The sequence below is a fragment of the Neofelis nebulosa genome, chromosome 6 (assembly GCF_028018385.1).
Source record: "Neofelis nebulosa isolate mNeoNeb1 chromosome 6, mNeoNeb1.pri, whole genome shotgun sequence".
NCBI classification, from domain to species: Eukaryota; Metazoa; Chordata; class Mammalia; order Carnivora; family Felidae; genus Neofelis; species Neofelis nebulosa.
Window position 1 is genome coordinate 83,804,018 of NC_080787.1, and position 12,818 is coordinate 83,816,835.

The window sequence follows — 12,818 nt, forward strand, 5'->3', positions numbered from 1 at the left end:
AGCAGTGGGAGCAAAGCGAATTATTGTAACTGATGGTGCTCCCCTAACCACTGATTCTGGGTGCTTGTGGACTGTCTCTGGGTGGGGTATGCATATGCCTGGCTGGGACTTCTGTTTGCAGGTCTCTTCTAAAATATGTTGCCTGTCAGGAAACTGAATGTAGTAGTTTGGGGATATTGGTACCGGGAGACTTCCTTGTAAATCCTCAAGAAAGCAGCAAAAGCAAACCTCATAGACCTTTTGCTATAAAAATAAAACAGATCGCATCACAGACCAAGCAGCTGTGTGGCCCTCTAGCATTCGTGATGAGAGAAAAAAAGCATTTGCAAATTGGAATGCAGTGAAAATGGGGCGGTGGGCTAGGACAAAGCAGGGAAATCTTTCTTAGAAGCTAAATACCTTTCTGGATTCAGGATGCTCATTGAATATTTATGATCATGGATTTATTTCATTTCTGCTTAAAGAGCTGGCAGTATGTTTGCATTTAATGTTTTTCTCCAGAATGCCGTGAAAGTGAGCATTGTGACAAAGGATGTGATTGATAGATATAGGGCAGAAGAAATTCCTCACCGCCAACAGTGGGAAGTGTCTTGAATGATAGCTGATCTACTTGGAAGAGGAGGCTCAGATTGAATGAGGGAATGGGGCTGCTACAGCCGAGGTACCCAACAGGTTGGCAGTGAAGTTTAACTCGTTGATTGCAGACTAGTTGCTACGTCTCTATTCCTCTACCCTCCCAACTCATTGGTGAAGGTCCTCTATCCTCCTTATTCCTCTCCCTCAACCCGCCTCTGCCTTCCTGATTTGTCAGTTCAGAGGTGTCAGATGAGAAACCCCTTCCTCCAAAAGGATGGAGGTACAGAGAGGAAACAGAAAAGAAGACTCAGACACTTTGATTCTTTCCCACCCACCCTGTGTGTATATGCAACTGTAGGTGAAAACTGGGCGTCCTACCAGTGACGCTATTACTGGATTTCAATTGAGAATGAACTTGAGATGCCTAAGCACATAGGGATGATACTAACCACAGACTAGGAACTGGAAACCTGGGATTCTGTTCCTGACTTTGCAGGCAGTTTTCTATGTAATTCTAGTTGGGGGTGGGGGGGCGGGGAGGTGGGGGTGGGGGGGGGGTGGGAGCGGTATCCAAAATCCTGTGAGCAACAGATCCCTGTGCCTCAGGCAGGCTGTGTATTGGCCATGGTGGAGGGGGTGGGATAGGGTGGGGAGTGGGGAGCATTTCATTCTTAAGTAGTTGTAACTGAAGAAAAAAAAGTCTGGACAATATTTCTCAACTGTAGTGTTTTTTTTCTGTCTTAAAACAAAGTGAATAGTAATGTGTGCTAGACTTATAAAGGGCTGTTTATCAAAGGTAGTTATATAAACGAGGCTATCTCAGTAGCTTGCAACCATGGCAGTGGGTGGGTGAGAGCTGAATTTATTGTCTGGGACAGGAGGGGAGTGGCTGTCCATGTACTACAGGCCTGCTGACCCCAGCATCTGTTGCTGGGGAGACTGGCCAGTGCTGCTGGACTGGAGCTCGTGACCTCAGCTGGTGGGCTGCACTAGTTTGCAGCAAGGATGTCTCTATCTCCAGGAGCTAAGCTCTGAAGTAAAATGAGTGAAATTTTAATAGTATTTGTATGAATTGGGCCATTGTATTGAGATATTCAGATGCTCACTGCAAGGAAAGTTTGGATACAGGGGAAGGTGGCAGTTCAGGCTGAGTGTGCAAAGACAACAAATGAGTAAATGAACAATGTGGTTGTGGAGGGAGAGCAGTTTGGAAGTCACGGCTAACACTGTAGCTTCCTGCCATTTGTGCCTGGAGTGTTCTTGCAATATTGGGGCAAACCCAGTATTGGGAAGCTCAGTATAATTGGTTTACAGATACCACAGATTACCTGAATAAAGAGAGAATGTATCCAACGTTTACAAAAACAACTTCTACACTGTAGAACAGTCTGGGAAACATAAAGCCTAAACTAGTCTTTCAGTGGGACCCTGGGAATTTCCAGTGGATTTTCCAGCTCTGTTTCTCTGTTTTGAGTTGCAGCTTGATTCTTTCATTGGCTCATTCATTCAACCGAGATTTCTCATGCATCCCAGGGGTCTCTGACCATGGCTAAGAGAGGAGTCCTCTCTTTGGAGCATACCTTCTCCGGGTTTGTTGCATTTCCAATGAGCAGAGCAAGTGGATTTGAAGGTTCTTTCTTTCCTTGCTATTCTTTAACCACATTTTGGGCAACATACAGATGAAGTGAGAAAAGTTGATGATTAACAAGTTGGGGCAGGAGGGATAATAATTACTGTTTTGAAGTTATTCACATTTTGGCCAATACTTTCACATAGTAAACTGCCATCTTTAATCCCACCATGGTCCTCTTTGCGTGTGTGTGTGTGTGTGTGTGTGTGTGTGTGTGTGTGTGTGTGTGTCTGTGTCTGTTTTATGTGTGATCATTTAACCCCAGCCTCTCAGAGCTGTTGGCAAAATGAATTGCCTGGAATGTCATGGTGAACAAGAGTTAGAGCAAGGCACATAGAGTCCAGATCTTTCCTAGTCGTCTCATGGCCAATTCCTTCATCTTAGAGGTTGAAAGGAGCATTGGGTTTGCCTGGAAGCAACTGTAAAAGACGTCTGTATCTTCCAGGTCTTCAAAATTAGAATGTGTGGTAGGGTCTGGGGTGAAGAATGCAGTCCTTTTGGCACAGCATTTTCTTTGTATTTGCATGTATTGGAATATTTTTAAAGCATTTATTTTGAGAGAGAGAGTACACGAGCAGGAGAGAGGGACAGAGGGAGGGAGGGAGGGAGGGAGAGAGAGAGAGAGAGAGAGAGTGAGTAAGAGAGAATCCCAAGCAGGCTCCACACTGAGAGTGGAGCCTGATGCAGGGCTTGATCTCAGGACCATAAGATCACAATCTGAGCCTGTATCGAGCCGAGGCTCAACTGACTAAGCTACCCAGGTGCCCCATAGGTATTCTTAATAAGTATGTTTCAAAACACAAAGAAGCTTTCACTTACTTGCTGTCCTAGTAGGAGTGGATGCAATTCTTTTTTTTTTTTTTAAGTTTATTTATTTTGAGAGAGAGACAGAGCATGCACACACGTGGGGGAGGGGCAGAGAGAGAGAGGGAGAGAGAGAATCTGACAGCACAGAGTCAGATGTGAGGCTTGAACTCACAAATCATGAGATCACGACCTGAGTCCAAAGTAACAGTTGGATACTTAATCGACTGAACCACCCAGGCACCCTGAGTGGGTTCAATTCTTGAAAGCATTCCTTCCAAAGAACACTTTACTTTGGATAAATTACCAATGGCTTTGGTTTGCTCTAATGGTGGCCCAGGGCTCCTGGGAGAAGTCGGTCTTTAAAATTGTGTTCATTTGTCATTTGGTGGAAAGAAGAGTTTAATTTTACTACAGTTACTACTACCTCTAGACCACTGCTCTGACTGGGGTTTTGCGTCCTGTAGGTGGTTTCAGTAGGCCTTTTATTTCTTGTTAAGCATGGAAGCAACAAAACCAGGCCCTCCTGATGCAGTTGGCAGTATGCACTGTCAGGGTTTCTAGCATCTGCGTTGTTCCCAAGGTGGGTTGTTCCGGCAGTAACTGGAACTGGGCGATGGCCCGGGCCTGTGCCCAGTTCTTCGTCTGTCCCAGAACTCAGGAAGCTGCACTGTTCCCAGTGAGACAAGGATGAAGCAAAAAACCTGCAGTAAATGCTGGCGGAACACCCAAGGGTTTAACCCACCCCTGAGGGTCTCTGTGGGGGGTGGTCCGTGGGCATCTTCACCTGCCAGGGGAATCAGCATGTCGGCTGTGGTGGACCCACAAAACACGGCCAGAAGGCCCTTCGTCATCATGCGCAGTACAGTTACCTGCCAAAGGCAGGCCTGGAACCCAGGTGATGTTGATGGGGTTATATCAGGCCTCTGCTACCCGGGATGGAAGTACAGAGCAGACCTCACAGTTTTGGCCATAGTCCTCTGGAGAATGTCCCTGAAGGAGGAAGAAGGGAGGGAGGTTGGCACATCTGCTGCCTTCTACTCGCAAGTTCAGGGGCTTGGTGTGCAGAGTATGTGCTTCCTGCTCGTCCTATCTTTACTCAGCTTCTGTCCCCTGCAGTGAGCGATCAGCAGATGCCCTAAAATCAGAGAGAGGAGGTGTGTGGCCTGTCCTGTGTGCTGAGTGGTGCTGATGGCAACTTTGTTTGTAATCCCTAGGTCCCGAAGATGGCATAGTAATACAGGCACCTTCTGATGATCGGGAGCGTCTTTACCCGTGGGTGCCTGCCCGGGCCAGTGGCATCGTGTTGAGCTGAAGGAACTTGTCTACTGCTTTCCTGAAAACCTCTTTTTCTCCTAATTCATGAGCCAGCAGGATGCGGTCGCTGCACTTTCTGAACGCCTTCTCATAGCTGCGTACAAAGGCCAAGCAGAGAATGTGGTTCAGCTCATCAACAAGGGCGCCAAGGTAGCAGTTACCAAGGTAACAAGAAAAAAAAAACTAACACTTTAACCATTCCCTGGGAAAAAGCCTACCTCTTAATAACCATTGTCTGTACAACTTTTGTGTTGGTTTGAAGCTTTCATGGAACTAGCTTTTTCTTTTTTCCAGTGGTGGCAGTTTGGGAAGCAGGAAGGAGGATTAAAATGCTTTCAATGCTATCTTTCAAGTGGAGTGACTTATTATTTTTTTTAATGTTTATTTATTCTGGAGAAAGAGAGAGAGAGGCAGAGTGAGAGTGGGGGAGGAGCAGAGAGAGAGAGGGAGACACAGAATCTGAAGCAGCTCCAAGCTCTGAGATGTCAGCACAGAGTCTGATGTGAGGCTCGAACTCACAGACCGTGAGATCATGACCTGAGCTGAAGTCAGATGCTTAACCAACTGAGCCATCCAGGTGCCCCTGGAGTGACTTGTAATTAGCATTTGACAGTCTTTAAAAAATCACAGTATGGCCTTTTCTCACCTACTTCTTTAGCTAAATGGACAAGAGGTGTCTCTGGAGAAGTTGGGGGGCATAAAAAGTTATTGGAAAAAATGTACAGTAATCTCATTATTGTACAGGAACAGGGCAGCCCATCGGCTGTGCAGAACCTCACTGTTCCCATATGTACAGTAACAGACTTGGGCCAGATGACAGCCACCATCTCTTTGGGCTTTCATTTCATATGGGTCAGGAAACAGATAATTCCACGGTAGATGAGAAAGCATACTGGCTAAAGGGCGATATTGTAGCAAAAGTGGGGAAAGTCAGGCTGCATAGTTAGGTGACAAGTTAAAATGTATAGATGAAATAATGCTGATGGAAGGCACTTATTGAGCACTTAGTATTGCTCTAAGGACTTTATAGTCCTCTAGAAGAGGTTCTTTTTTTCATCCCCACTGTAGAGATGTAGAGAGCCTGAGGCACAGAGAGTTACTTGCTCAGGGTCTGTTCTTCAGCTGTTGGGTGGCAGAATTGCTACTTGTACCTACAGAGTCTGGCTCCAAAGCCCACCCTCCAGGCCACCCCACATAGCTGTGGAGAGAAGCGAAGCTTAATTTTCAAATGCTAATGTCTGACCACCTGTGGCACAGATTGGCCAGCACGCATTTTCAGTTACTCACATGCGGTCTCTGCATTTTATGATTCTGACGTGTGCTTTTTTGGCCCCACCAAGCAGTTAATTCCGACACTGTCTACCTGGAGGTGGCATCAGGCCTCACAGGTTAAGGGCTCAGTCCCACCAGACTGCATTTCCCCCCACTCCACTTCAGATGCCAGCCGCCAAGTCCAGGTTGTCACCTGTGCTTCTGACCAACACAGAATCAAGGGTTCCCACAATCCCCAGATCCCCTGCGTTTGACTGATCTGCTAGAGCAGCTCACAGAACTCAGGAAGACATTTTGCTTACCAAATTACTAGTTCATTGTGAAAGGTTGTAACTGAGGACCAGCCAGATAGAAGAGATACATAAGGCAAGGTATGAGGAAAAGGCTACAGAGCTTCCATGCGCTCTGAGTGCACCACCCTACCGGAACTTCCATGTCTTCCCCAGCCCAGAAGTTTTCTGGCTTGTCTTGGATTTTTATGGAGGCTTCATTGCTGATTGCTCATTGACATTCAACCTCCAGCCTCACCCCTCTTCCTGGAGGTCAGGGGATGGGACTGAAAATGTGACCATCTAATTATGGTTGGTTGCCCTGGCAACCAGCAGCATCCTTAGGGCTTTCTAAAAGTTCCCTCATTAACATAAATTCAGGTGTGGTTGAAAGGGGCTTATTATGAAGAACACATTAGTTTCACTTTTTTGTCTCTGGAGCTATTTCAGGAATGAGGACAAAGACCAGCTACTGTAAAAAAAGATGTTCCTGTTGTTCTTATCACTTAGGAAATTCCAAGGATTTGGGGAGCTATGAGCCAGGAACGGACACTAAAACCAGATACATATTCATTATAAACAATATCACGATGCTTGTCTCTGACAAAATATTGGGCTATGCAGAGGTCACCTATTGGCCTAATAATGCCCTGCACATAAATGGTGATAAGCTTGTATGGAACTGACGGTGAAGGGAGCCATAGCTCAGGCTTTGGTGTGATTCGCCCACAGCTCTTCAGGGTCTGGGCAATCACACCTGCAAGAAGGTGCATGAACTCTGTAGTTAGGGTGCATGCTCACATATTTTCACTTTGCTATGTTTGCTAGTTGTGCCACTTGCTTGACTTCTTAGAGCATCAGTTTCCTTACTGTAAAAGACTCAATGATACCATCTTTTCAGGATTGGTACAATAACAAATTATTGATAAACATTTAGCTCATAGTCTGAAAGTTTTCTTTTTCTTTCTAACGTGAACTTTCTTTCTTGAGGGAGAGAATGCATGTGCAAGCAGGGGAGGGGCAGAGGGAGAGGGAGAGAGAGAGAATCTTAAGCAGGCTCCACACCCAGCGTGGAGCCTGACATGGAGCTCGATCTCACAACTGTGAGATCATGACCTCAGCTGAAATCAAGAATCGGCTACTTAACCAACTGACCTGTCCAGGTGCCCTGAAAGTTTTCTTTTTAAAACAGACTTCATCATTTGCTTTTTTTAAAAACAGGTTTATTGAGGTATAACTTACATGTCATAAAATTCACCCATTTAAAGTATACAATTCAGTGATTTTTGATGTATTTACAGAGTTGTACAATAATTACCGTGTTTTAATTTTAGAACATTTCCATCATCCCAGTAAGAAACTTTCTACTCATTAGCTGTCATTCCCCATTCCCACCCCCAGCTCCTGGCAACCATTAATCTACTTTCTGTCTCTACGTATCTGTTTTCTAGAGGCGCCTGGGTGGCTCAGTGGGTTAAGCGTCTGACTCTCAGTTTTGGCTCGGGTCATGATCGTATGGTTTCATGGGTTTGAACCCTGCATCGGGCTGTGCAGTGATGGTGCAGAGCCTGCTTCGGATTCTCTCTCATCCTCTTTCTCTCTGCCCCTCCCCTACTCATGCTTTCTCTGTCTCTCTCAAAATAAATAAATAAACCTAAAAAAATTTAAATATCTGTTTTCTGGACATTTCCCATAAATGGAATCATATAGTATGTAGCCTTTTGTGTCCGACTTTTTTCACTTAGCCTAATGTTTTCAGAGTCGATCTATGTTATAGCCTACATCAGTATGTCATTCTCTTTTATTGCAGAATAATATCTCATTGTATGGATACGCCACATTTTGTTTACCTAGTCATCAGTTGGTGGATGTTTTGGGTTGTTTCCAGCTTGGAACTATTATGAATAATGCTGCTGTGAATGCCGGTGTACGGTTTTTGTGTGGACGTGTTTTCATTTCTCTTTAGTAAATACCCAGGAGTGGAATTGATGGAATAAACGATAAATCTGTGCTTAGCATTTTAAGGAACTGCCAAACTATTTTTCAGGGTGGTTGTACCATTTTACATTCCCATCGCAGTGTTTAAGGGTTCCAGTTTCTCTGTATCCTTGCCAATGCTTGTTGTTGCCTATCTTTTTAATTTTTTTACATCATTTGTTCTTTAATAGTTATCTTTTTCAAAGTAATGCAGACACATAGGAGGTTTAAAAGTATAAGTTCAAATACTGTTGGAAGGCATTTAACAGAAAGAGCTGTCTCCTGCCCACCCCTCAACTCTGCTCCCCAAAAGAACAAACTCTCAGATCTCTTAGCTGTTTTCCTGCTGGCATTTATCTCCATATTTCTATAATGAATATGCATATAGGGCTAAGTTGATTAATCAGCTTAATTTTTCATTTAAAAAAGTTTAGACAAAGTACAACATCCATTCATGATAAAAACCCTCAATAAAGTAGGTTTAGAGGGAACAAACTTCAACGTAATAAAGGCCATTTATGAAAAACTTACAGTGAAAATCATCCTTAATGGGGAATAAGTGAGAGGTTTTCCCCTAAGGTCAGGAACAAGATTAGGATGCCCACTCTCAACACTTTTATTCCACATAGTACTGGAAGTCCTAGCACAGCAGTCAGACAAGGGGGGAAATAGGCCTCGGGGTTGGTAAGGAAGAAGTAAAACGTTCACTCTTTGCAGATGACATGATACTCTCTATAGAAAACCTTTAGTGTTTAGTCCCCCAAAAAACTGCTAGAATTGATAAATTCAATAAGGTCGCAGGATACAAAATCAATCTATAGAAATCTGTTTCATTTCTTTTTTTTTAAGTTTATTTATTTGTTTTGAGAGAGAGAGGGAGGGAGGGGCAGAGAGAGAGGGTGAGAGAGAATCCTAGGCAGGTTCCATGCTGTCAGTGTGGAGCCTGACACAGGGCTCAATCTCACGAACGGTCACAACCTGAGCCGAAATCAAGAGTCGCTTACTTAACTGACTGAGCCACTCAGGTGCCCCTATTTCATTTCTTTACACCAATAATGAAGCAGCAGAAAGAGAAATTAAGAAAACAATCTGATTTACAATTGTACCAAAAATAATAAAATACCTAGGAATAAACCTAACCAAAAGAGGTGAAAGACCTGTACTCTGAAAACTATTAAACACTGATGAAAGAAATTGAAGGCTACACAAAGAAATGGAAACACATTCATGCTCATGGATTGGAAGAAAAAATATTGTTAAAATGCCCATACTACCAAAAGCAATGTACACATTCAATGCAATCCTTATCAAAATACCAACAGCATTTTTCACAGAACTAGAATAAACAATCCTAAAATGTGTATGGAACCACAAAAGATCCCAAATAGCTGCTATAGCAATCTTGAAAAAGAAAAGCAAAGCCAGAGGCATCACAATTCCAGACTTCAAATTATATTACAAAGCTGCGGTAATCAAAACAGTATGGTACCAGCACAAAAATATACACATAAACCAATGGAACAGAATAGAAATCCAGAAATAAATCCAAAATTATATGGTCAATTAATCTTCAACAAAGAAGGGAAGATATGCAGTGGGAAAAAGTCTCTTCAACAAATGGTGCTGGGAAAACTGGACAGCTACATGCAAAAGAATGAAACCATTTTCTTACCATACACAAAAATAAATTCAACATGGATTAAAGACCTAAATGTGAGACCTGAAAGTATAAAAATCCTAGATAAGACTGCAAGCAGTAACTTCTCTGACAGTGGCCATAGCAACTTCTTTCTAGATATGTCTCCTGGGGCAAGGGAAACAAGCAAAAATAAACTATTGGGACTACATCAAAAGAGCCTGCTTGTAATTCTCTCTCCCTCTCTCTCTGCTCCTGTTGCTCTTGTGCTTTTGTGCTCGCTCTCTCTCTCTCTCAAACTAAATAAATAAACTTTAAAAAGTTTTTAAATAAAGTTAAAATTAAAAAAAGAAAAACACTAATTAAAAGGGATACATTCACCCCTATGTTTATAGCAGTATTATTTCCAATAACCAAGATATGGAAGCAGCCCAAGTATCCATTGATAGGTGAATGGATAAAGAAGGTGTTTTATATATTCTGGAACAGAATATTATTCAGCCATAAAAAAGAACTAAATCTTGCCATTTGTGACAACATGGATGGAGCTAGAGAGTATCTGCTAAGTGAAACAAGTCAGTCAGAGAAGGAGAAATACCATATGATTTCACTCATGTGGAATTAATGAAACAATTCAAACAAGCAAAGTGAAAGAGAGAGAGAGACAGAGAGAGAGAGAGAGAAACCAAGAAACAGACTCTTAATTATAGAGTACAAACCGATGGTTACCAGAGGGAAGGGGTTGGGAGATGGGTTAAATAAGTGATAGGGATTACTTGTTGGGTGCTGTATGGAAGTGCTGAATCACTATCTCATACATCTGAAACTAATATCGCACTGAATGTTAACTAACTGGAATTAGAATAAAAACAAACAAAAAGCAGTTTAGGTATTACTTTAATTTTTATGTTACACCTACACATAAAGTGTCAAGTATTTTTACTATATTTGTCTTCCATTTCTGAGTCTCCATAGGCAACTACATGCAAGTCTTTTGGTAGTTTCTTTTAGTGTTTACATTTGTAAATGATGTCCTGACATTGCTTGATTTTGATTTTTCCATTTTAGGCGTCATCCGCTGACTTAATATAAAAACCGATGCTTTAAGATATAGCTTTCTTCCTCTACCCTGCTCTCAGATACAGTTTCTACCGTCATAATATAGTTGTGTCATTACTTAGGTGACATCAGCATTTGGTCTTTACATTAATTTAACAAGTTTATGTATAGCTGAGCCATGTAGTATGTAGTATCATTATGTTTCCTGGTTTTTTTTTTTTTTTTACTTTGGTAGTAATTTCCTTACTATGATGTTAATAATTATCCCATGTTTGTTCCCTTGGTTTTGTGTGTACATATAACAAGTCATCCCCAAACTCTTCCCCAGTTCCTGATCTTCTCTCTGGATGTTCAGATGTGTTAGATAAATCTCTCCACTGAGTCTCTTTGCAGAGATGTTCTCTGGAGATCCCTCCCCTATTTTAGTCTGGACTGGTGGCCCTTCAGGCCTTCTGACAGATATCACTCTTCACTATTATACTAGGGATTCCGCTTACCATTTTTGTATATGTTGATTTGGTTTTGGACCTCAGTGTCTTTTTCTTTCTTGGTTTACTCCCTTGGTTTGATGTGGTACACCCCCTAGTACAGCACTGTTCAACAGAATTTTCTATGATAGTGAAATGTTCTATATTTGTGCTGTTCTATATCTGTCTATATTTAGGTTAGCAACACATGGCTATTGAGTACCTAGAATGTGGCTAGTGTGGCTTAATTTCAAATTTAATTTTAATTAAAATTTGAATGCCACATGTGACTGTTGGCTACTGTGTTGAATGACACAGCACTTATGTCTTCTTGAGAATGAATGCATGGGAGAGATCGATCAACTTTATTTTTTTTAATGTTTATTTATTTATTTTGAGAGAGAGCATGTGTGTGTGCACATGCACGAGGAGGCAAGGAGCAGAGAGAGAGGGGGAGAGAATCCCAAGCAGACTTCACACTCAGCACAGAGCCTGACACAGGGCTTGATCTCATGGCTGTGAGAACATGACCTGAGCTGAAATCAAGAGTCAGATGCTCAATTGACTGAGCCACCCAGGCACCCCAAGATTGATCAGTGTTAGACATAATCTATTGCCCCTTGCTCTTCCACACTGTCTCAATCTTGTTATATCACAGTTTTTGAGCAGATTTGTGCTTACTGTGATTATGTAATTGCTGTTCATTGGTGAGCCAAGAGTTGTACTATAATTAATCACATTTCCATTTTTATGTAACTTGCTGTTTTTCCTGGACTTGATAATTGCCTTGATTTTTTATTTGTTTAGTTTTATTCAGACTTATAATTAAGTCTTCCCTCTATCCTCCAGCAATTCTGTAAAACGGTTCTTAGTACAATTTTCCATGATTAATCCCATCATGTACTTATCAGTTTTATTCTTTCCCTTGAGATAGATATCCCTTCTGGAGTCATCCATCTCTCCATTCCAGTTTGATCTGGGTTTCTCTCTAGTTCTACTTGAACAGAGTCATCCTGAGAATTCCATTCACCTCTCCCCTGTGTTAGATCCCATTTGCCACAACCCACATCACCCTCCCTTTGGTGATGCATGGTCACTGGTAACTTCTGAAGAAAGAGAACAGGAAGATAAATGTTTTGAGAGTCTGCATGTCTGAAAATATATCTTTATTCTAATCACTTAAGTGACAGTTTGGTATAAAACCTAGGCCGAGAATTGTTTTGCCTCAGAACCTTGAGGGCAATATTTTATTGTCTTTGAGCTCACAGTGTTTCCTGGGAAACTCAGTTTATAGATTCTTCCTTGCAAGACCTCTTTCAAGGCCTTATGCACCCACTCTGCCCCTGTAAGGTCTACTCATTCAGAATCTGGCTCAGGGATTGCACTCAGAGAAGTATCCTGCATGGAACTCTGTCTCTTTTCAACTGATGAAATGCTACCCCTTCACTCTGTGTCTCTAATAATTGGATACTTCTGTATCTGTGACTACTCCGAACCCCCCACCAGACTATCACTCTGACCTGGGTCTGAGTTTATCTCCCACATTTCTGTGTGTTTTGCATAGAAGAAAAGCAATGGATTTGGAATCCAAAGACCTTGGTACAGGCTCCACTGTTTATTAACTACTTGTTAATGTGGCCAGGGTTTCTTGACTTCTGTATTATTGACATTTTGGGTCACACGGTTCTTTGTTGAGGGAATTGGCCCTATGCATGGTAGAATGTTTGGCAGCATCTCTGGCTTCTTCTTCTTCTTCTTTTTTTTTTTTTTTAATTATTTTTTCTATGAATTTTATTTATTTTTTCTTTAAT

The 12,818-nt window shown here is 42.1% G+C and overlaps 1 protein-coding gene across 2 annotated transcripts in view; it reads left to right on the forward strand.

The window, feature by feature from the left end:
* Window positions 1-4,372: 4,372 nt before the first annotated feature.
* Window positions 4,373-12,818, forward strand: part of ANKRD6 (ankyrin repeat domain 6) — an 83,733-nt gene continuing 75,287 nt past the window's right edge. For both annotated transcript variants that reach the window (XM_058734707.1, XM_058734709.1), the window contains exon 1: window positions 4,373-4,492. In XM_058734707.1, the coding sequence (XP_058590690.1) occupies window positions 4,373-4,492 (120 nt within the window). The remainder of the gene's footprint in view (window positions 4,493-12,818) is intronic.